The 22,648-nt window shown below is 43.0% G+C and overlaps 1 protein-coding gene across 5 annotated transcripts in view; it reads right to left on the bottom strand.

The window, feature by feature from the left end:
• Positions 1-22,648, bottom strand: part of SYTL3 (synaptotagmin like 3) — a 70,043-nt gene that overhangs the window by 8,002 nt on the left and 39,393 nt on the right. For all 5 annotated transcript variants that reach the window (XM_045010504.1, XM_045010506.1, XM_045010502.1 and 2 more), the window contains 7 exons: positions 21,627-21,678; positions 19,597-19,663; positions 18,603-18,675; positions 15,331-15,458; positions 10,653-10,796; positions 6,673-6,851; positions 2,586-2,688 (listed from right to left, as the gene is read on the bottom strand). In XM_045010504.1, coding sequence (XP_044866439.1) covers positions 2,586-2,688; positions 6,673-6,851; positions 10,653-10,796; positions 15,331-15,458; positions 18,603-18,675; positions 19,597-19,663; positions 21,627-21,678 — 746 coding nt within the window. The remainder of the gene's footprint in view (positions 1-2,585; positions 2,689-6,672; positions 6,852-10,652; positions 10,797-15,330; positions 15,459-18,602; positions 18,676-19,596; positions 19,664-21,626; positions 21,679-22,648) is intronic.

Below are 22,648 nucleotides of genomic sequence, written 5' to 3'. Positions count from 1 at the left end.
GGTAACTGTCATTTACTGCTGCTTTAAGTCCCTTTACAGGGCCAGGGCAGAGTAAAGGAGGCCCAGTATAAATGAGATTTAGGCCCATTACATTCTGTAAAAAACCCTGTTTATGTTATCAAATCTAAGTTTGGGTCCAAAGCCTGTTTTCTGGCCTCCTTAAGATGTAGGGACAATGTCTCCTGTATGGCTGCACACATCTTTAAGAAGCAAGAGCACAATAGAGGCCACCAATTGGAAATTACCTGGGCTATTTAGATTTATGGATTGGATGGTGTTTGAGAAAGTGAAAGGGCTGATACACTGCCAGAGGCGTAATGCCTCTCTTTGCCACCTGCGCACTGTGTTGGAAGTGGGCCAATCCTCAGTGGTAACACAGCCCTGAATCTTTCCTGGAAACAGACTGTGCCAAAACACGCTGACCTGCTCCTTATAACAGTCCTTATACTGGACTGTTCACTCACATGTTTAAATGAAACAGGCTTATGAACAGTCCTCTAAGTACACGTACAGGGGTAAAGTGAACGTGCTGAGTCTTGGAGCTTGTCCTGGTAGAGAGCTTCAGTGGGAGTTTTGGCTGAGTAATGGCTGCAGGATTGGGCCCAGAATCTGATTTCTGCATCTCATGTCATGAGGGAGGTCTTGAAGATAACATATTGTCTCATGGTTCCCTCACACAGTTTAGAATATTTCCCATTCCCATCCTGTTATTCTCCACTGCAGACTGAGCAAGACCCTATCCTATTTTACTCTGTAATTGTACAACAATAATTAGCAACAATGGCCCATGTGCTTCACCCCCTTCTCTCACTTTGCAGTGTGGAGGGCAGGGGCGGCTCTAAGAATTGCGCCGCCCCAAGCAGGGCGGCACGCCGCGGGGGGCGCTCTGGCGGTCGCCGGTCCCACGGCTCCGGTAGACCTCCTGCAGACGTGCCTGCGGATGCTCCACCAAAGCCATGGGACCAACGGACCCTCCGCAGGCACGCCTGCGGTACGTCCACCGGAGCCGCAGGACCAGCGGACCCTCCGCAGGCGTGCCTGCGGGAGGTCCACCGGAGCCGCCTGCCGCCCTCCCGCGGCACGCCGCCCCAAGCGCGCGCTTGGCGCGCTGGGGTCTGGAGCCGGCCCTGGTGGAGGGGAATAAATCTGTGCAAAAAGTCACAGGGGAGCCATGCAGAAAGGGAAGTAGCTACGCTGGACACTTCTCCACTCTACATAACTACCTTTGCCCTCCTCTGCAAAACATCTCAGAGGCCCAAAGCTGGCATGGCAAGCCATGAAGGGAGAAGACACCCCAAAATTATGGTTGATCTGTAGGAAAAGCCTTAGGTGACAATAACGCCTTCTGCACCCTCAGTGACTCCCCTCTGCACATCTCTGCCAGCAGACAAGGGGCACTAGCCGTGCCATACTGCCACGAAAGGGGGCATACGGCAGAGAAGCATAGAGCAGGAGTTCTTCTGCAAAGCTAGCCAGAATCTGGGACTTCAGAGTCCAAATCTGGGGCTTTCCTCTGCCTTTTGAGATCCTCCCCACCATCACCCACTCCACACCCCTGCTGGTTCTGTGGACTCAGGGGAGGTGCAAACACTACAGCTTTATTACAGTCGAGGAGTCTGGGCATTAATCTTTCCCCTCCCATATAAATGACATCATCAGATTCCATTGGGGCCCTTACTACCTTGCACATCATTGCAATCCCTCAGTTACACATAATGGCCTTAGTACCAGATGAGAGGTAAGAACAGCTGAGTTCTAATCCCAGCTCCGTCAGTAACTCACTGCAGCCTTAGCAAGTCATTCAAACTCAGCTTCCCCCTCAGTCAAATCAGGATAACAACACTTACGGACTGCACAGAGGTGCTGTAAGGATTCATGAAATAATGCTGTAAAGCACTTTGAAAATGAAAAATTACAGGCACTCTTACTCTCTACTGTGATGATTAATGTGTTGTAAATGAACAAGTCCAAACACTTATGAATGAGACATCACTTGTGGTGGGGAAGAAAAAGGAGGAAACTAACACATAGGATCGATCGCTCCTTTGAGCACAATAGGAATGAATGGAATAGCTGTGATTCATGTAGCAAATTGCAAAGAGACACTCCCTTTGACGTTCACAAAAGAGCTGTCAGTTCAAACAGATAACAGTACAAAGTACTAATTTTCCTTTGTAATATACACAGTTAGTCTATGTAACCATAAAAAGATATGAGAGTTTCCTTTTACCATATTTCCGATCTCTTTAGCCAGAAACTGCAACAGAATTCAGTCAACTTTATGTTTTCTATGGACAGAGCCAGATGTTCCTTTTTTCTGTCAGCTTGCAGCTTATTAATAGAGCTGTACAGAAATGTACAAGAGGCTGCTTTTATTCTGATTGGCATCCATCATTAGTTAATGGTTAGGTTCACTTTGACCCCTAGAATTGGAGGGTGTGGCACAATTGTAAAAACCCTTACACAGGGCTCTCAAAGTCAAAGGGAGTTCTGCTCACAGAGAGCTTGTAGGATTGGACACCAGAAGTGGACACTTTGCTATGCAAGTGAGAGATCTTTCCAGGTCACAAATGTCTACAAGTCACCTTTAAAGTTTCATGGAATGCCGGATCCACTGTGTTCTTTTTAACAGCTGTCTTCCGTTTACTCCGGGAAGATTTATCGGGAAGCAAATAAGTCTTTGCATACCTTGCAATTAGAGAGAGGGTTTGGGGGAGAGAGCAAAATTTAGGACAGTTCAAACTGAGAAAGAAAGGGAAGGAAATAAAGCAGCATGTTCCCCACTCTCTAATCTTTGGCACATTCTGAATTTTTCCAGGGTATACTCAGTGCTGGTTAATGGTGCCTGACAACCTCTATTTAATCAACAGAATGGACAGATGCAGTGCAGTGTTCCTCACATACTGTTCAGTTGGCGTGTTTCAATCCTGTTCTGATCATCTCTAAGAGTTAGAGGGCAGGTCAGTTTCCATGACCTCTCAATCGTTGGTCTCTGCTAAAGGGGCCTTGGGCTGGGGGGATGACAACGCCACCCTGACCATGGGACCCTGGTCGGTCATCCACCCATAAGGCCGGCTCTGCCTGCACCCAAAAAATGATGATCACCTTCCATACCATGCGACCCTCATGTCTGCGCTGCCCACTGCTCTCCGGCTGCCCAGCTCTGAAGGCAGTGCCTCCATCAGAAGCAATGCAGATGTAAGGGTGGCAATTCTGCGACCTCCCTACAATAGCCTTGCGACCATCACCAGAACCCTCTTTTGGGTCAGGACTGTAAATATCTGAAATGCTGAAATTCACAATTTAAAAATCCTATAACAGTGAAATTGACCAAATGGACCGTGAATTTGAGAGGGCCCCTGTCACATAAATAACTCAAGTTAAGCAATATTCTCTCCGAATGAGAATTTTATGGACAGACAATGGTCTATACCATGGAGTATGAATCCAGAGCCAAAGGTGATCAATAGCATTATGGATGCCCATTATCTGCTCGTTGGGCCTGTGGTGAAGGAGACAAATTCTACCAGAACATTCTTTTAAAAAGTTGTATTTTATATTTAATTTATAACAGTCTATAACTGTTAAACTAGTCTGGGTTACATTCTGGGGAAACTGAAGATCAGTTGTAGCTTTCAGCAGCAATGCACTGCTTCCCTGTGCTTCCCAAGCCCCTTTGTACTGTGTGTATTTTAAAAGCCTTTTCAGCAACAGGGAGTCATGCAAACCAACCAGCCATAGCTCAAACCAGCCAACAAGCTGACAGTTTTGACAGGTTGCTAGCATAAGTGTTGGAAACAACACCTACCCCAGCCAACTTCTGTGTCAAGTGTTCTAACTGTAAACAATGCCTGTACTTTTTCCTACTGGCTGAGAGACAGCACTCTCTACACCAAATACAGAATGTAATGTTCACTACTACATGGAACTTCCCACACCACACTCTCAGATTTTTGGTGATTTGTATGCTGGCTACGCCACCAGGAAACTCAAGGGTTATTCAGTCACTTATTAAATATTCCCTAACTGTGCCATGGCATTAGCTGGCATTCCAAGAAGGATCCTTTTATTAGAGTTCAGTTTTATGATCCTCCTCTGCAAAAGACTCAATGCCAAATTCTTTCTGGTAGAATCTAAGCATAACTCTGGAATTCCGGAATGCTTAGTGTTGGCCCAGCTGATCCAAATGCACTCAAACAATGTATTACAGTAGGGTCAAGCACTAACCATACAGCTGGACATTCTGCCCGATGAATTTCCATGAATGACTTCTGCCATGGAAAGACAGAGAGAATCATTCATAAATAAAACAATAACCAGAGAGGAGACACTGAGTTAAACGTTCCAACATTAGCACCTACATTGCAAACAAAAAACACACAAAAAGAACAGGAGTACTTGTGGCACCTTAGAGACTAACAAATTTATTTGAGCATAAGCTTTCGTGGGCTACAGACCCACTACACCAACATTCCACACAAAGATGGACTACAAGCCGTCAGGAACAGTATCCCCAATAACGTCACGGCAAACCTGGTGGCTGAACTTTGTAACTTTGTCCTCACCCATAACTATTTCACGTTTGGGGACAACAGATACCTTCAAATCAGCGGCACTGCTATGGGTATCCACATGGCCCCACAATATGCCAACATTTTTATGGCTGACTTAGAACAACACTTCCTTAGCTCTTGTCCCCTAACACTCCTACTCTACTTGTGCTACATTGATGACATCTTCATCATCTGGACCCATGGAAAAGAAGCCCTCGAGGAATTCCATCATGATTTCAACAATTTCCACCCCACCATCATCCTCAGCCTGGATCCACTTCCTGGACACTACAGTGCTAATAAGCGATGGTCACATAAACACCACCCTATACCAGAAACCTAATGACCGCTAAACTTACCTACATGCCTCCAGCTTTCATCCAGACCACACCACTTGATCCACTGTCTACAGCCAAGCTCTACAATACAATCGTATTTGCTCCAACCCCTCAGACAGAGACAAAGATCTCTATCAAGCATTCTTACAACTACAATACCCACCTGCTGAAGTGAAGAAACAGATTGACAGAGCCAGAAGAGTACCCAGAAGTCACCCAGTACAGGACAGGCTCAACAAAGAAAGGAACAGAACGCCATCACTGTAGCACAAGTAGAGTAGGGGTGTTAGGGGACAAGAGCTGAGGAAGTGTTGTTCTAAGTCAGGCATAAAAATGTTGGCATATTGTGGGGCCATCACCTTCAGTCCCCAACTAAAACCTCTCCAGCGCATCATCAAGGATCTACGACCTATCCTGAAGGATGATCCCTCACTCTCACAGATCTTGGGAGACAGGCCAGTCCCTGCTTACACAACCTCCAAACCTGAAGCAAATACTCACCAGCAACCACACACCACACAACAAAAACACTAACCCAGGAACCTATCCTTGCAACAAAGCCCATTGCCAACTCTGTCCACATATCTATTCAGGAGATACCATCATAGAACCTAATCACATCAGCCACGCCATCAGGGGCTCGTTCACCTGCACATCTACCAATGTGATATATGCCATCATGTCCCAACAATGCCCCTCTGCCATGTACACTGGCCAAACTGGACAGTCTCTACGTAAAAGAATAAATGGATACAAATCAGATGTCAAGAATTATAACATTCAAAAACCAGTTGGAGAACACTTCAATCTCCCTGGCCACTCAATTACAGACCTAAAAGTCGCTATATTACAACAAAAAACCTTCAAAAACAGACTTCAACGAGAGACTGCTGAATTGGAATTCATTTGCAAATTGGACACTATCAAACTATGCTTGAATAAAGACTGGGAGTGTATGGGCCATTACACAAAGTAAAACTATTTCCCCATGTTCCTACCCCAACCCCCCCACCAGTTCCTCACATCTTCTTGTCAATTGCTGGAAATGGGCCATTTTCATTACCACTACAAACAGTTCTTTTTCTCTCCTGCTGATAATAGCTCACCTAAATTGATTACTCTCCTCATAGTGTGTATGGTAACACCCATTGTTTCATGTTCTCTGTGTGTGTGTGTGTATATATATATATATCATCCTACTGTATTTTCCACTACTTGCATCCGGTGAAGTGGGTCTGTAGCCCACGAAAGCTTATGCTCAAATAAATTTGTTAGTCTCTAAGGTGCCAAAAGTACTTCTGTTCTTTTTGCGGATACAGACTAACACGGCTGCTACTCTGAAAAAAAACACACAGGCATCTTTCATACACAGAAATGGGTACTTTTTGCACAGGTACTATTTATATTATATTTTGCAATTATCATTAGCTGTCATAGCATTTTACAAAAGCAGAGATTTGTATTCTCATTTTATAGCTGAAGATGACAAACACAGATGTGTTAAATAACTTGCCCGGTGTCATGCAGTGAGTCAGTCGGGAATAGAACATAGATCTCCCAACTTTTCTGTTTCATGCTGGAACCACTAGACAATGAGTGTACAAGCATTTTTTGCAGGCACAACTCAAGTGCTAATGGTCTGACATCTGGGCCTCTGTATAAATTGATATGTGTATAAGTACACAGTGGCAAGTCGGACACACACACACACACACACACGTGTATCTTGAAAAACTAAACACCTTGTTTTTGGCTTTTTCTTTTGACACAAAAACACTTACGGGTTACACTTTTTCTTCTTCTCTTCTCCGTAAGCCAGGTTCTTGCAGGCCTTGATGCAGACTTCTAAAGTGCAGGCTTTAAAGACGTATCTGATGGCAAACTCTATTTCTCCTGTGACATTAGCCGTGTCAAAATTGCCAGCCTCGGTGCAAGTGCTGTTAATGCTATATAAACTGCCCTAAGAAAAGACAAGGATTAAAAAAAGGGAGTTCAAATCCAATAAGATAAAATTGTTTTTTCCCCTCAAATCTTAATATCTTTGCACCAAACTGACTGCTAAAGTTATAGCAAACAACTCAGAACCAACACAATACGTGCATAAAGCTATTTCTTCACTATCCATACTAGGCCTTAAATAATAACTTCTGTTGAAATTCTACTAGTTCATTTTTCTATACAGAATTAACCATCTTTATATAGTAAGCTCCATGAGGTAAGGGCAGTGTCTTCCTCTGTCCCCCATACATGACTGAGCATAACTATCCTATAGGCACTCACTGTATGAGACCATATCTCTATCTGGAAGTTGATTCCCCAAAAAATTAGTATGTGACCAAAAAGAGGATTTTTTAAAAAGCATGTGATAGGAACAATATAGATACTGGACTGACTGGCACCCACTGATGTCAATGGCCAAAGTCCCAAACATCTAAAAATGTACAGCTAGACCGTGTCTGTAGTATGCAGCCCATGGTAAGAGGCAGTGCTGAAGTACACAGCCCTAGAAAGAGCCTGAGGAAGTGTTGTAGGAAACAAAGAGGGTCACTTATTAAACATTCCCTAGGGCTCCCCAGTGGCATATTTAAAGGGACTAGCATACTTTTCCTGCATAGCCAGCCAGCACTGGGTACCAGTGCATAGGGGAGGTGGACCCATGGCTCTGCACCTCCTTGCCCACTCTTTACCCTCCTTGGGGGGGGGGAGGTTCTGGGGTGCAGCCTCTGTGCTCGCCCAAGCGCCCAGACAGCACTTGTGGCCAGCCCTTACACAGGCCCTGAAGGTGGGGTGAAGAAAGAGGCTTTACTCCTTTCCGTGCCCCAGTGCAGCCCCATAACTGCAGGGGGTAATCTAGCTCTCAACATATTGAACTATGAATTTATTCAAGACAGTTTTGGTGTCTCCTCTCCATTCTTTTTTAACTATAGGCTTTAATGTGAGTGCTTCAGGGTTTCCTTTTAAGTACTGTTACCAGCAAGTGTGTCCTTAAGATCTTGTTATTACAGCAATTTCTTCTGACACTAACACCTTTGTGTCATCACTATTTGACATCCCTTCCTTTGAAAAAATAATCCCGCCCTATTCTACACCCCCAACCAAGGAGTTCTTACTTTGCATGCCTGAGCAGCTAATCACACAGGCTAATGTTTAGAATAGATTGTATCTCTCTGCACTGCAGTTGTTATTTTTAATTTGTGCAGCTTGCCAAGCAACCATTTCAAAATTCATAACAATGTCTTTGACTGAAGTCAAAGAAGTCACCTGCTCTAAGTTCCAAGTAACACACATTGCTTTTTTGGCCTGAGGGTGGAAAAAGAAGTCTTGACAGGAGCTAGGGTTACATTTTGAACCCATGTACAGCTCATGTAATCCATCTGACCTCACTGGATGTAGGCCAGAGCAGCAGTTAATCTCTGTTGCAGTTTTGTTAAATTCTACTCACCCCCTCACCACAAGGAAGTAAATTATTTCACAGCTAAGTAAAAAACTCATTCATTTTTCACTATCACTCATCATAAGAAAGGAAGGCAAATAGATTTTGTGCCTCAGCTGACAGATTTTAATGACAGTTTTGCAAAGCTGCCCTACTGCTTAGTTCATTGACCCTCTTATTTATTCAGAGGAGCTGTATGCTTATTCCAAGCAGTGCTCCTCAGTTTGGATAGCATTACGTGTTCCTTTTTTTCAGTAGGCTGTGCAGTGGCTTTAGCAGGGGTCAGACCCTCGGACAAAAGCAGGCATTGTAAACACTGAACAAGGAAATACCCCTTCCATTTGGTCCTCCCTCATAATAAATTAACAATGAGCTCCTGTACTCAAGCCCAGCTGGCAGGAGTTGGAGTGACACCATCTCTTAGGTTAAAGGATAGATTTTGATGAATCGATGATCAGCATCACAGAGCTCCCCCATAAAGAAGGTGCTTGATAAAGCTGGGCCTCCCCTTTGACAAGACAGCAGGCGATACTCCACTGTTTAGACTGGGCTGTCCATAGTACAGCCAGTGGAGTCCCAGAATGCATCCTGCAACTGTCCTCCAATCCATTGCAAGCTAGGTTGTAATGGGCTTGACCCGGATGCAAGGTGGGAAAGATGCTAGGACGCACAACCCCCCTCTGAGCTTCTCCAGAGCAGTCGGGCAAGTACATCTCCATACTACCCCCCAACACAGAGCTGTGCCTTATAGGCACAGACTAGCCCTGTACCTCAGATATAGACAGAGGTCTGACTCATGGAGACAAGGGTTTCTAACAGGAGAGACCCCAAGTCCATTCTTCCATTCTGAAGGCTCTGTCCCTGGTATATGGTTGTTTTATCATTACTGGGGTATTTATCCAACAGGTAAAATATCTATTCATGTATGAAGGAATATATAATTATAAGCAATTATTAGGGTTATGTTCACTTATATTTTGTAAGAAATACAAGTTAGGTAAATCCTTTATATCAATGGGGTTTGTATTTGTTTCTCCAGCACCTTTTCCCATCCCTCAAAGAAAATAATCATGTTCAAAAAGGAAAAGGAGGAATACAGGCAGATCGCTACAGAGAGCAGTAGTGACTGTCATTCAAAAGTCAACTTTGCTGACTGCATCACAGTTATGACCTATGCTAAGAGGAAATGTATGGCAACTCAGATACAATTGTGTGGTGAACTGTTAGCAAACATCGAGGGCCTGATTGGCCACTGCCTTGCACTTTGTATAGTTGTAAGCAGAGTCAGGATGAGCTCTACCCTGACATCTGGTTTGTGGTGTTTCTCCAATGGTGATGCCGCATTGTTTCCCTCCTTTATTAAAAGGATTTTGCTACACTCGGACTCTGTGCTTGCGAGTGGGGAAGTATTGCCTCCTAGAGGCGCCTGGGGGGGTTGTATGTAATTGTCCCAGGTCACTGGGTGGGGGCTCGAGCTGGTTTTGCATTCTGTTATTGAAACGGAACCCTGGATACTGAACCCGGCCCTTGTTGCTGCCAACTCAGAGGGGCAGAAGGGTTACATAGTTATTCACACTCTGCAAAGCACATGTAAAATTATCTCATTGTTCTGTCACTAAAAAGCAGGAGGCTGGTTCAACTATGTTTGGCCCCTAAGAGCCATTTTAGTTTCCTTCCTTCTTAACTCCAGCTCTGAAATGCCTAGACACTGCAGCTATGATTCCCACTGTGTCCTGACAATTCCTGTCAAGTCATTTATAACATACTGAAAGCATTACCCTCAGTGACATACAGTTAACATAACAGCAAATCAAATAGACTTTAAAACCCTTGTTGCATTCACTTCTGATTGGTTTTCTTCTCTCCCTTCTGGCTAAGATCAAGTGCAGTATCTGATATGTCATCAGTCAGGGGACTATATTTTGTAGAAAATGTCAATGGTTTAGAAAGGCTTTTCCATCCCTAATGACTATGATCGCCTTTGCACTTTAATGTTTTTGTCCTTTTCTATAAACTATCCTCAGTGAAGAGAATGAGGCAGCTGAGTTTGCACACCTCAGAGGACATTAACTAAACTTCAGTTAACCTGAGGTTTCAGCTAACTGCCGTTCATTCAGCTGTATTTATGCTGCAGTAAACTTATACCACTGCTATAAGGACCATGCCAAGGACAGACAGTCTTTCCTTGATCTGAACTAAAGTAGAATTCTCTTCTTATTTCTGAGCATAATCCATAACACACGCTATACTGAACAAGCTTTTAACTCCTACGCTTCAGTCCATTTTACACCACTGTTCTATTCTGCTTCATCTCGCGTTGACACTTACATGTTTTTTGCCACCGCAGAATACAGTGTCACTCATGGGACTGGTTGGAATGTCTTCTGCCTGCTTGCAATACCTTTTGGTAAAGGCTTCATTGTCGTCCCGTGTCCCATTGATGAGTTGCTGAAGGGTTGGTATATTTTTTATCTGTAAGAGATGTAGCATTGAACTTCCATTCACTTGTTCCCACCCTCCTCCCCCCTGTGTTCTGCCACATAAATATATGGTCAATACCTACAATTCACATATGGGTGTGCCTGCTTTGGGAGACTGTTTGACCAAGGAACAGGTCTATAACTAAATTGTAATTTGTACACACACTGGTTGATCCATTGCTGCTCCACCCTGTCCATAGTATATCCATAATCTTGTGTGGTGGACATGCCATTATCCACCATATGATGATTGCTAACATGGCACCTACAATTAAAGGTAATTACTGTAGCAGTGTATTAATAAAAGGCCACATTAGGACAACTTCACCCCAACCCCCAAAATCCTGGCAGTTGGCCAAAAGAACTCTTCTGCCAGGAAATTACAAATTGTATGTTGCAGCATACATGGCATATGCCTGTCTCCATCTATGTGAAGAAAGACCAGAATGAACGTAACTTGAAGGAGTCAGTACAAGGATGGAGTGACAAGTCTTACTTTAGCCGTGACTCCAGAGAAAGGCTGAACATTCAATGTTTGTTTAACTGTAACTTTGCTATAGTCCAGAATGTGGGAGTTCCAAGCAGCACATCTTTAAATTCCACTCCCCCATAAAAATTCTGACTGTGTGGGCAAAATGAAGAGATGAGGTAGGATTCCTCAGTATCTCCCATCCATCAGTCTCTGTTCTTCCAAGAAAATACAGTCTGTGAAACACATTTCATCAAGGGCATGGGGGGGAAATAGCAGAAGGAAAAGATCTCTTTGGAATACATATTTGTTTGAAGAAACACTTTGGTGGAGTTTATTACCAAAGGACTAGTGAGAATATTCCTCCCTGAATGAGCCAACAACATTAGTGAGAATTATTTACACACAGAGAGGGGATAACATGCCCTTAATAATCACAGGGATTTCCTGTACTACTAGTAGAAAGAACTACAAAAATGGCCATGGATGAAGATGAAATGGTGAGATTAATTTGAAAACAGATCTCATTCTGAACAACAGGTTACACACCTGTGACAGGTTGGATCACAGAACCCCCCTTGGGAGCTGCCACCTGATGTGCCAAGACTACTTCTGCCCCTGCTTTCCCTGCCAGCTCGGGGCCCCAGCACCCTGTCTTGCTGAGCCAGACACTCCTGTCTGCTCCAATAAAGACCCAGGGTCAGAATTATTTGCCCCAGAGCTGCAGGTTTACCTGAAAGCAACTAACAGAAGTGTTCTTGTATTTAACACTCAGATGCCCAACTCCCAGTGTTTGCTCCCCCAGGTATTAATACATACTCTGGGTCAATTAATAAGTAGAATTTTATTAAATACCGAAAGTAGGATTTAAGTGGTTCCAAGTAGTAACAGACAGAACAATGTAAGTCACCAAGCACAATAAAATAAAACACGCAAATCTATGTCTAATCAAACTGACTACAGATAATCTCACCCTCAGAGATGCTTCAGTAAGCTTTTTTCTCAGACTGGACACCTTCTAGGCCTGGGCACAATTCTTTCCCCTGGTACAGCTCTTGTACCAGCTCAGGTGGTAGCTAGGGGATTCTTCATGATGGCTTCTTCCCCTTTGTTCTATTCCACCCCTTTATATATCTTTTGCATAAGGCGGGAATCATTTGTTCCTCTCTGGGTTCCCACCCCCTCCTTCTCAATAGAAAGACACCAGGTTAAAGATGGGTTCCAGTTCAGGTGACATGATCACATGTCACTGCAAGACTTCATTGTCCATTTGCCTGCACACACGTAGACAGGAAGACTTGCAGGTAAAACACAGCCATCTGCAGTCAATAGTCCTGGTTAATGGGAGTCATCAAGATTCCAAACCACCATTAATGGCCCACACTTTGCATAATTACAATAGGCCCTCAGAGTTATATTTCATATTTCTAGTTTCAGATACAAGAGTGATACATTTATATAAATAGGATGATCACACTCAGTAGATTATAAGCTTTGTAATGATACCTTACAAGAGAACTTTTACATGAAGCATATTCCAGTTACATTATATTCACTCATTAGCATATTTTTTATAAAATCATATAGACTGCAATGTCACAACACCATCCAAGCCATTATACTTCTCTACTGTGCTAAATACAAAACAATCATAAAGATGATGGGCAGGGCAGTGTTAATACCAGTGCTAAGGTTAGAATAGCACATATATATAGGGACAAAATCAGAAACGCTGAGGCACAGAGTGAGTTACACCTATCAAGGGACATAAAAGGCAAGAAGAAGTTCTTTAAATAGATTATGAGCAAGACAAAGATGAAGGCCAGTGAAGGTCCTCTACTTAGTGAGGAAGGAGAGCTAACAACGGACGACAACAAGAAGGCTGAGGTGTTAGTGCCTATTCTGCTTCAGTCTTCATCAGTCAGCCTAACTTTGATGCCTGGAAAGATACTGGAACAAACTAACAAGAGTAAAAATAAATTTTTACTGTTTTATGTCATCAAAGCAAGGAGGCACGTCTGAGTATACATAGGGATCAGACCTGTTGAGTAAGAAGGTGCCATTTTGACAGTCACTCTTCAGGGTAGAACTGTGGTTTAAGATCACTTAAAGAGTTCTGGCAGAGAGAACACAAACAGTGTGATCCGGGAAAAAAAAGAAAGGTGGCAACCTGGTTTACAAAGATAAAAAGAAAATAGGAAACCACAGAGGGAATAACAGATGAGGCATTTGATAAAGATTAACAAACAGGCTACACAGTGAAGTGTAAGAACTGATGAACACTGCCACTGCCACTACCACTATCAAAAGGAAGACAAAGATCAGAACTAGAGATAATGCTAGGAAAAAGTAAGAGGGGGGCACAACAGCTCACAGAGATTAAAAGTACATTTAGGGATCACAGCATGAATGCTAAGAGCCATACAATAGGGGTGGGGAAGAAGGTGTGAGTAAAAACTTCAACCAGAATTAGAAAATCTAGATTGCAATGATGACATCTAAAATAGAAGATCAACCAAAACTTCACCCAAATCAGCCAAAACTTCAGCAGAGGCTTGGGTTTTTCAGTTAGAGGGGCATTGGAAATTCCTGTTCTCCAGGAGCAGAGCTATGACAACACAATCAAGAAAAATGTTACCTTTCTATATCCTTAATATAAAGTGCTGACGTACTTTAGCACCCTAAAACCTTTAGCATTTATAGCCAATTACAAAATCCAGACATATTGTTTGGCAAACATATCACAGGGAGATTTCAAACTATAGAGACCTCATTCATCCATAAAACACAATAGGATGTGTGTTTAATGTGCAATGAAAGTACGGTTAGGGTGTGTAGAGAATGTCGGTATACTAACTCCTTCCTTATTGCTTCCCAATGTAGCGAAACACAGCAATGATTTTCCAGTGAAACCAGATCGACAAGGAAACACTGGGGATATGGTTGGTCACACACAACTGGTATAGAACTAAAAGGAAGCACTGAGGTGATTAACCTATCTATATTTTCCATATTTATGATATAGTTTCAATGCATCCTATAAAAATAAACACCACAGATAATTTGCTTTATTTTCTAAATGACATACCAGGTCAGATCACTGGTGCATTAAGTCTGGCATTCTGACTCTGACACCTGCCAATTCCCGATGCTTTAGTGGAATATGAAAAGCCACCATGATGTAGAACATTGTACATGGGGGGAAATGTCCCTTTCTGCCCCCTGCTCTGAGAAGTACATGCTCTAAAGCAGGAGCAGTTTTGTAAACGCCTCACGTAACAAGACAGCATGTGAAGTCTAGGCTATTCAAATAGCTGCAGCAACTCAGAGCGGCCCAGCTACCTAGAAAGTTTCAGCTGATAAAGCTCAGCCATTTGGGAGCTAGATGTGTACAAAACAAACCCTTACCCGTCTTTTTACAGAAGATAAACTAAATTGTTTCACGCTCTCACAACTTCAAAACAGGAGAATGGATTTTGCTCAAACATTTCAAAAATACTGAGGGGTAGTGATTTGGCCCTTGCGGAGGTGCATGGGAAGGGGCAAATGGAGGAGCTGCAGGAAACCTTCCCCAAACAGTTCACATGATGGCCAACACCTTCTCTCCTCAGCAAATTGCCCCAAAAGTCCCAGGAACAGTGTGGAAGGGCCATAGCTCAGTCTCGTCTTTATCAGTAGGGGCTGAAGGAGGGCCAGCAGATGGACAGAGAGCAATAGGAGCAGCCTATTGGCTGGTGCAGAGTGCACCAAGCAGCCCCAGGAGAGCTTGTGAGCCATGTGCGCTCCTGGTGTTCCCTGTTGGAGCAAGGTGGCTCCATGCAAACTAGCCCTTAGCTTTGGGCTGAAACTAAGGCTGGAGAAGTTCAGCCAAAAAGAAGAATTACTGAAAGAGTTACAAAAGGAGGAGATCCAGTGGCCATCTCAAAGTAACCTTAACTAGCTTCCACTGATCTAATAAAGCCAGTACTGTATCACGACAATCATCAGTCTTCTAATCATATTCCAATCACAAAACAGCCCTTAAAATTATAACAACTAAGTATAATGAATTGCATACCCTGTTTGCAATATCGATGGCAGTGTCAGACTGACTTCTCCTTTCCTTCCTCCGTTCCATGTCCTGCCCATAATCTGTAGTTAGGAGACTTTTGTCAGCCCTCATATCATTCTGGGACTTTGAGATTTCTAAAACGAATATAAGGAGAGAGGGTCACATTTATAATGAAGATTGTCAACAAGTCTGGAAATGTATGAAGCTAATCCTATGCCTTTCAGATCATTTAGATTACAGATCTACTATTGATCTCCTGAGAAAAAGAAACAGCTGGGAAAGCAAGTTCCTGTCCCATTTTGTGTAACTGCATTCTGCCTACCTAAATTCACAAATGCAATACCATTATGATCATTTATGGGAGTGCTACAGTGGAAAATGAGGAGTCAATTAAAATGGATACAAAATATGGAAGAAAGTGGAAACATTTTATATTCAGGCCACATGCATGATTTTAAGATGTGAGTACCCTCACTGACTTCAACAGGATTGCTCACTTGCTTAAACTTATGCATGTGCTTAAATTCCTGGTTAAATTAGGGCCTCAGTGCATTAAAGGTCCTTTTCCCAAGCAATTCAGATTGCAGTATAGGTAATGCAACAAAATATGGTAATGCATCAATCCTTATGGGCTGTACACAATTAGCCAAATAAACCTGCCAGTGCACTTATAGAGCTTTAGTGCAACACTTCTTTGCTTCTTTCACCTTGGGGTGCAATAAGGAGGGCTTCTCTTTATTTCAGGGGAAGGAAGGAGAGGACATATTCATGATTCTTAAGATTAAAGACGGGCAGTCCCAGCAACAGACACAGTGTGTGTTATAAACACTATCTTACATAGCTCCTGATGAAGAGTTAATATTGCAGTACAAGTGGTGCAAAAAAGATCAACAGCCATCACGTTTAATATATACTGGGGAAATAAATCTTTCTGTAGTGTATAACACTGATGGCTGCAATGGAAAACTCACAAAGCCTGTTAAGATACTTGAGAACAATGGGACTCTGGGGTGTCTGACATTTAAAGCCATTGTGACATAGGTTTTACTTTTAAGAGCAATCGATCCTCCTACATTTATTGAGCGTTGTGTACGCAGTGAACGTGCCAGGTGACACATTCATAAAGAGGCTCAGTCCAGTCGTCTCCTACAGTAAATGCGACTGGATTTTTTTTTTAATATATAGTGAATTCAGCACTCATAAAAGGGGCCAGAGTGACAGGCCTAATGGGCCGAATAGGTTTATAATAGATTCAGCACCAGCACAGGCTTGCCCCACACTGCTCTAACAATGGGATTGTTGGAGGGATCATTTCTAAAGTCAAGTTAGTTCAATTTTCACATCCATTCTTTCTTTGGCGTCTCTGCTGAGACAATCAATAAGGGTGCCAATTATTGCCAGTTGCGGATTGTGCTGTGAACTAGACCAAGACCAGCAACTCATTTCACATACGCCATCCAACAACTAAAAGGTTATAACAACGTTCTCTCTTTGCCACAGAGAATCAACTGGAACTAGCACCCTAAAAGGGAAAGTCTTTCTAGCCATCCAATCTGTGGAAACTAAGGCTTTGTATCCTACACTCAAATCCTTTGGCTCCAGATGTGCTGTCAGATATGCACACACGAGTCCCATTGGCTTAAATGGGAGTGTCTGAGGGCACAGCCAGGCTCTTCGTTTTTACTTCTTGCAAAATACAGGAGCTGTGTATGCTCAGTACTGCTGCAAACACTTTTATTTAGATGCCAAAATATGGATGTAGGAACCTAACTTTAGGCACTCATGACTCAAAATTTTGGCCCACATGTTTATCATTGGGCTTGAAGGAAACTACTAAGGGGCACAGTGTCAAGAAGAGGTGGCTTCCTGGCCCAACAGGGGGCAGTGGTGAGTTACAGCTCTTAGCTACAGTGACTCCCAGCTAGCCAATCCTTCCTTCTAGGAAACACCCCTTTCTTCCCTGGCCTCCCTTCCTCCATGCTCTGCCCTGATCAGCAAGGAAAAGCCAAGCTTCCTCACAAAGTATTTGGGTTACATGCTGGCTTAAGGTGAGTGATCATGTCTTTCTTTGGTAGCTGACTTCACAGACAATAACAGCCTATCATACGTTCTTACAGCTAAAGAGATTCCTGCCCTAGTTCAAATGGTAGCAGCTTGTGCTTTTGGTGTTGTATATTCCAAGTTCAATCCACACTAACAGTCATAGTGTCTATATATATACAGGCTGTTATGCTTCTCAGTGTTCTTGGGTCACATGGGCAAAGTGGATTACATTTGGTGAGAACAAGGAGAGGGGACTGGCTAGGGAGGAGGGAGGAGTCTCATTAGGATTCAGAGTGGTAGCCTTGTTAGTCTATATCAGCAAAAACAATGAGGACTCCTCATTAGAAAGGAGTGGTTAAGAGGAAAGACGACAGAGAGGAGGCAAGAAACTAGTGCCAAGTTACTCAGGTCTAGTCTCATTTTATAATCCTTGGGATAAGGATACTACTCTAGCCATGAGAGACAACATTTACAACTGCCCCCAGTCTCTGCAGCAGGCAGCAGATAAGTAAAATATATATGCTAATTGTGGGGTCTCTGGTCTTCATAAGGGTCAGAACTTGTTCTCTTCTGGCTACTGCTCCCTTTTGTTATGCACATAGGACCAAAGTCTGCCCTCCAGTAGGTGCAGGTTGTTCCATATATGTATCCAAAGCCTAAACTTGCCCTCTAAAGTTACTGAAGAAGAGAATAGCAATAAGTGAAAGAGGAAAATGAGGACAAAGGATATCAGGATTAAAGATGAACTGACAGGTGAGGATGACTTTTAAAAACACATACACTGACAGGAAGTTAGAATGAGGGAGAAAGAGACGGGAGAGGTTTTTTAAAAAAACTGATAGGAAAGAGAAAGACAATACTAAAACCTTCCTTCTGAGAGTGATCAAAGAAGGGCAATCTGTGACAAGTTCACTTGGGAAAGATGGATAATACAGCCGTTACCACAATAGAAAGTTGGCATATTCCACGCCACAATAGTTGAGTTTGCTGTAGTATTTTCAGGTTTTATCAGCACATATCTGAACTATTACAGTTGTTTAAAAAACTTAGCAAGAAAAGAGAGTGCTCAGCTGGGATCATCAGTTGCTCAGCTTGTTAAAAAATTAGAGGGAATTCTGATGGAAAATTAGACATGTCTTACTATTTGTTGGTCCTAGCAGCAGTCACTAACAGACCCTTCACTTATAACCACTTGTGGCTCAAATTTAAATGGCAAAGCACTGAAGGACACTTACTTTTCATATTTGTGGCAAGAGACAGAAACAAGTTTTCCACAGACTTATTAAAGCTTTTAGATTGGCTGATTTCCTGCAATTGAGAGAAAAAAATTGAGAGAGAAAATCAAGAACTGTGTTTTCAAAGCTTCCCATGTCACACACCTTTAGAAATTGCAAAAACAGCACGTGTGTAAGGTTGCACAGAGCTATCATTTCTGTAGCATTTATAAGCACATATTTTTGCACTACATGTAAATATTAGCACCAAAGTATTTGGCTGGGGAATGGGGTGGCTCTTTCAACTGAGTTCTTTTGCAACTACCAGCAGAAAACTCTGCAGGCAATTTCCATATTGCTTTCATAAATCTAAACAAATGACATAGCTGATTAATTTTTTACAATATTGTTTGCATTTAAATTAAGGTAAGAAAGAGTCTTATTAATCTTAGAGCTGCTGCAATGCTTCTGGCAGTCCAGATTCAGAGGATCCTCACAAGGATTGGAAGTAGAGCTAGTCTGAATTTTTCATCAAAATCAATGGGATTTAAGCATGTGTATAAAATTAAACATGTGCTTAAGTGCTCTCCTGAGCAGGGAAGGGCTGCTGAATTAGGGCACCAGGGCCCAATCCAGAGCCCTATGAAGTCAATGGTAGTCTTCCAATTGATTTCAATGGATTTTGGATCCGGTCCTAATAATCCACCTGCTAGAAACTGTGATGAAATTGCAAACATCAAAATCATTCTGCTCTTTGCTCATTTATACAAACAACACATGCAAAGTTTTCATTACAAATGGCTACATAATATGCACTAAAAAACTGGTGACTAATCTAATATGTCCCTAAGAGACCAACTCCTCAGAAAAAGGAACAAGACAAAGGAAATAAAAGCATAATTTATATTGCAACAAATTCCTAAACAATATTATGAGTTGTTCCTATGTGCTACACTTCTGCGGCTGGCCGTTTCCACTGAAAGAGCTCTTAGATAGCTGCACATATAAACATTACCATTGTGGTGTTTCTCCCGGTGGTTTCAGTGAAAGGAGGGGGAGTAGGAGGAACCACAGAAATTTTACTAGGAAGTTAGGAGAAAAGAAACAATTAACATATTTTTCACAAGACTCTAATATTTACAGCTTTCCCAACCTCTTTCTTTGTTTCTTCTCTTTCCTCAAAGGAGCCACCTCTCTCCTTCAACCTAAAGATCTTGGGTGAGTCTGTGCTACGCTTCTTACAGGCTCAGCAAAGAACTTGCAGCCACAGGAGTGGGGGCTAAAGTGGCTTTGCACCCTCCTGATCCTCAGCTGCTCCAGCCAGTATAATTTAGACAAACCTGAGGGCCTATTTAAGTCACTGCAGCCTCCTTGGGCTGCTCTATGGTCACCAGTGCATAGTTGTACCCCTGCCTCCCCGCAGACACACCCCTGCTGACTCCAGCATGCATGCATCTTCCTGCCATCTATGCCACAGGTTATGAGAGGATCCTCAGAAATCAGCCTTATGGCCATCTTCCATGGTTCCTGTGCTGGAGGGATCCACCCCTGGCTGGAATTGGGGCTTTTAGAATTTTGGACTTTTATTCTACCCCAGCCCCTTCATGCAGCATAAAGAGGCCAGACCAGGAGCAATGATCTGCCCCTTGATCCTGTACTCCCAACACAATCAAAACCCCCAATGCAGAGAATGCACTTCCCCGTGCTTCTACTCCAGGGGTTGGGAACATGCCAAAGGTGGCGTGCAAGTCGATTTTTGATGGCATGCGCTGCTCTGGGGTTCCAGCTGCTGCCCCGTTGCCAGCTGGGGTCCCGGCCGCCGGCCCCCCTCAGCCTGCTACTGGCCTGGGGTTCTGCTCACCGAGGCCTGCAGGAAGCTGAGCGGGGCCAGCAGCTGGGACCTCAGCTGTCAAGGGGCTGGCAGCCGGAACCCCAGACCAGCAGCAGGCTGAGTGCTACTGGCACCCCAGACTGGCAGCAGACTGAGCCACTCAGCCCCCTGCCAGCCCTGCGCAGCCTGCCACCGGCCCGCTCAGCCTGCTGCCGGCTGAGCAAATGGAACCCCAGATTGGCAGCGGGCTGAGCAGGACCAGCGGCTGGACCCCAGACCGGCCAGCGGGCTGAGCGGGGTTGGTGGCTGGAACCCCAGACAACGATCCCAGGGAAGGATCACAATAAATTGATAAGATCTGCATTTTAATTTTATTTGAAATAAAGCTTGTTAAATATTTTTAAAACCTTATTTACTTTAAACACAACAATAGTTTATTTATATAATATAGACAGAGAGAGAGAGACCTTCTACAAATGTTAAGGTACGGGAAACCTTAAATTACAGTGAATTTGGCACACCACTTCTGAAAGGTTGCCAACCCCTGTTCTACTCTGTTCTATCTAGGTCCTTATATGGTCATCCTCACCATTGTATCTGACCTTCCACGGGTTCTCTGGTGATGCACCTATGCCCCACCAGAAAGCCTCAGTTTGTCCTATGATTTGTATCTATTCTTATTTACTCATTTTTAAAGGAACAAGATTCCTTTAACAGAATACACACTGCATACACTTAGGTGCACCTTGACAAACAGGGACCTTCCTGTCTTACATTCACTTAAAAAATAACAATAGGCAAAATCTCCAGTCAGTTTACTGCATGTTTGTACCACTACTGTTTTTCCTGCAATGATTTTCAACCCAGATCATTTAAACAGAGCCTGTAAATGTGAAAAGCACTGGAGAAAAAGATCACAGCAAAATACCGTATGCTTCCCTGAATTTCCAATAAATTAAAGCAAGGAAACTGTCCAGCTAAAAGTAGGATTCTTTCTACTGTACTCCAACCTCTTTCTATAGAATGCACAAAGCCAAAAAGAGTGGCAATCTTTCTATAGTACTATTAATTGCATTCCAAACTTTTTTAAATCTTGAGATTTGCCATCTTGGTAATCAGAAAACTTAAGCAGCAAGCTGTTTTGTATTACAAAATAAGTTCATTGTATTGTAGTCTCAGTGCCCTAGGACAATTTGTCCTTCTACAAGTCTTACCTCAGTTTTTGATAAGATTTCAAGAGCTTTGCGCCAGCTGTTTCGTGTCTACCTATGAAGCAAGAAAATAACGTAAAGGTCATTTTGTAGCAATAATAGTCATTAGCGCTTAGATAACACTTTTCAGAATCAAAGTGCTTTCAGGCACTGGACTAAATATATAAAAGCTCCTGAAGATGTAAATCACTATAGGTGAAATTAAACCCTGTGCAACAGGCCACCACAAGCCCTAAGCAACACTTAAATCCCACCTAAGCAAAAACTGTTTTATTAGCTTACATCAACCTCTCTTCAGAGGTAGTTTGGCAAGACTAAAGATGATAATCATAGAAGTGTAGGACTGCAAGGGGCTTCAAGAGGTCATCTAGTCCAGTCTCCTGCACTCAAGGAAGGACTGTGTAATAACTAGACCATTCCTGACAGGTGATTGTCTAACCTGTTCTTTAAACCCTCCAATGGCGTAGATTCCACAACCTCTGTAGGCAATTTGTTCCAGTGCTTAATTACCCAGACAGGAAGTTTTTCCTAATGCCAAACCTAAACCTCCCTTGGTGCAATTTAAGCCCATTGCTTCTTGTTCTATCCTCAGAGGTTAACAAGAACAATTTTTCTCCTTCCTCCTTGTAACAACCTTTTATGTACTTGGAAACTGTTATCATGTCCCCTCTCAGTCTTCTCTTCTCCAGACTAAACAAACCCAATTTTTTCAATCTTCCCTCATAGGTCATGTTTTCTAGACCTTTAATCATTTTTGTTGCTCTTCTCTGAACTTTCTTCAATTTGTCCAGATCTTTCCTGAAATGTGGCACCCAGAACTGGACACAATACTCCAGTTGAAGCCTTATCAGCACAAAGCAGTGTGGAATAATTAATTCTCATGTCTTGCTTACAACACTCCTGCTAATACATCCCAGAATGATGTTTGCTTTTTTTGGAACTGTGACACTGTTGACTCATATTTAGCTTGCAATCCACTACAACTCCCAGATCCCTTTCCATGGTACTCCTTCCTAGACCGTTAT

Source organism: Mauremys mutica, chromosome 3 (genome assembly GCF_020497125.1).
Source record: "Mauremys mutica isolate MM-2020 ecotype Southern chromosome 3, ASM2049712v1, whole genome shotgun sequence".
In the NCBI taxonomy this organism is placed as follows: Eukaryota; Metazoa; Chordata; order Testudines; family Geoemydidae; genus Mauremys; species Mauremys mutica.
This window is presented reverse-complemented; position numbering and strand designations above follow the sequence as displayed.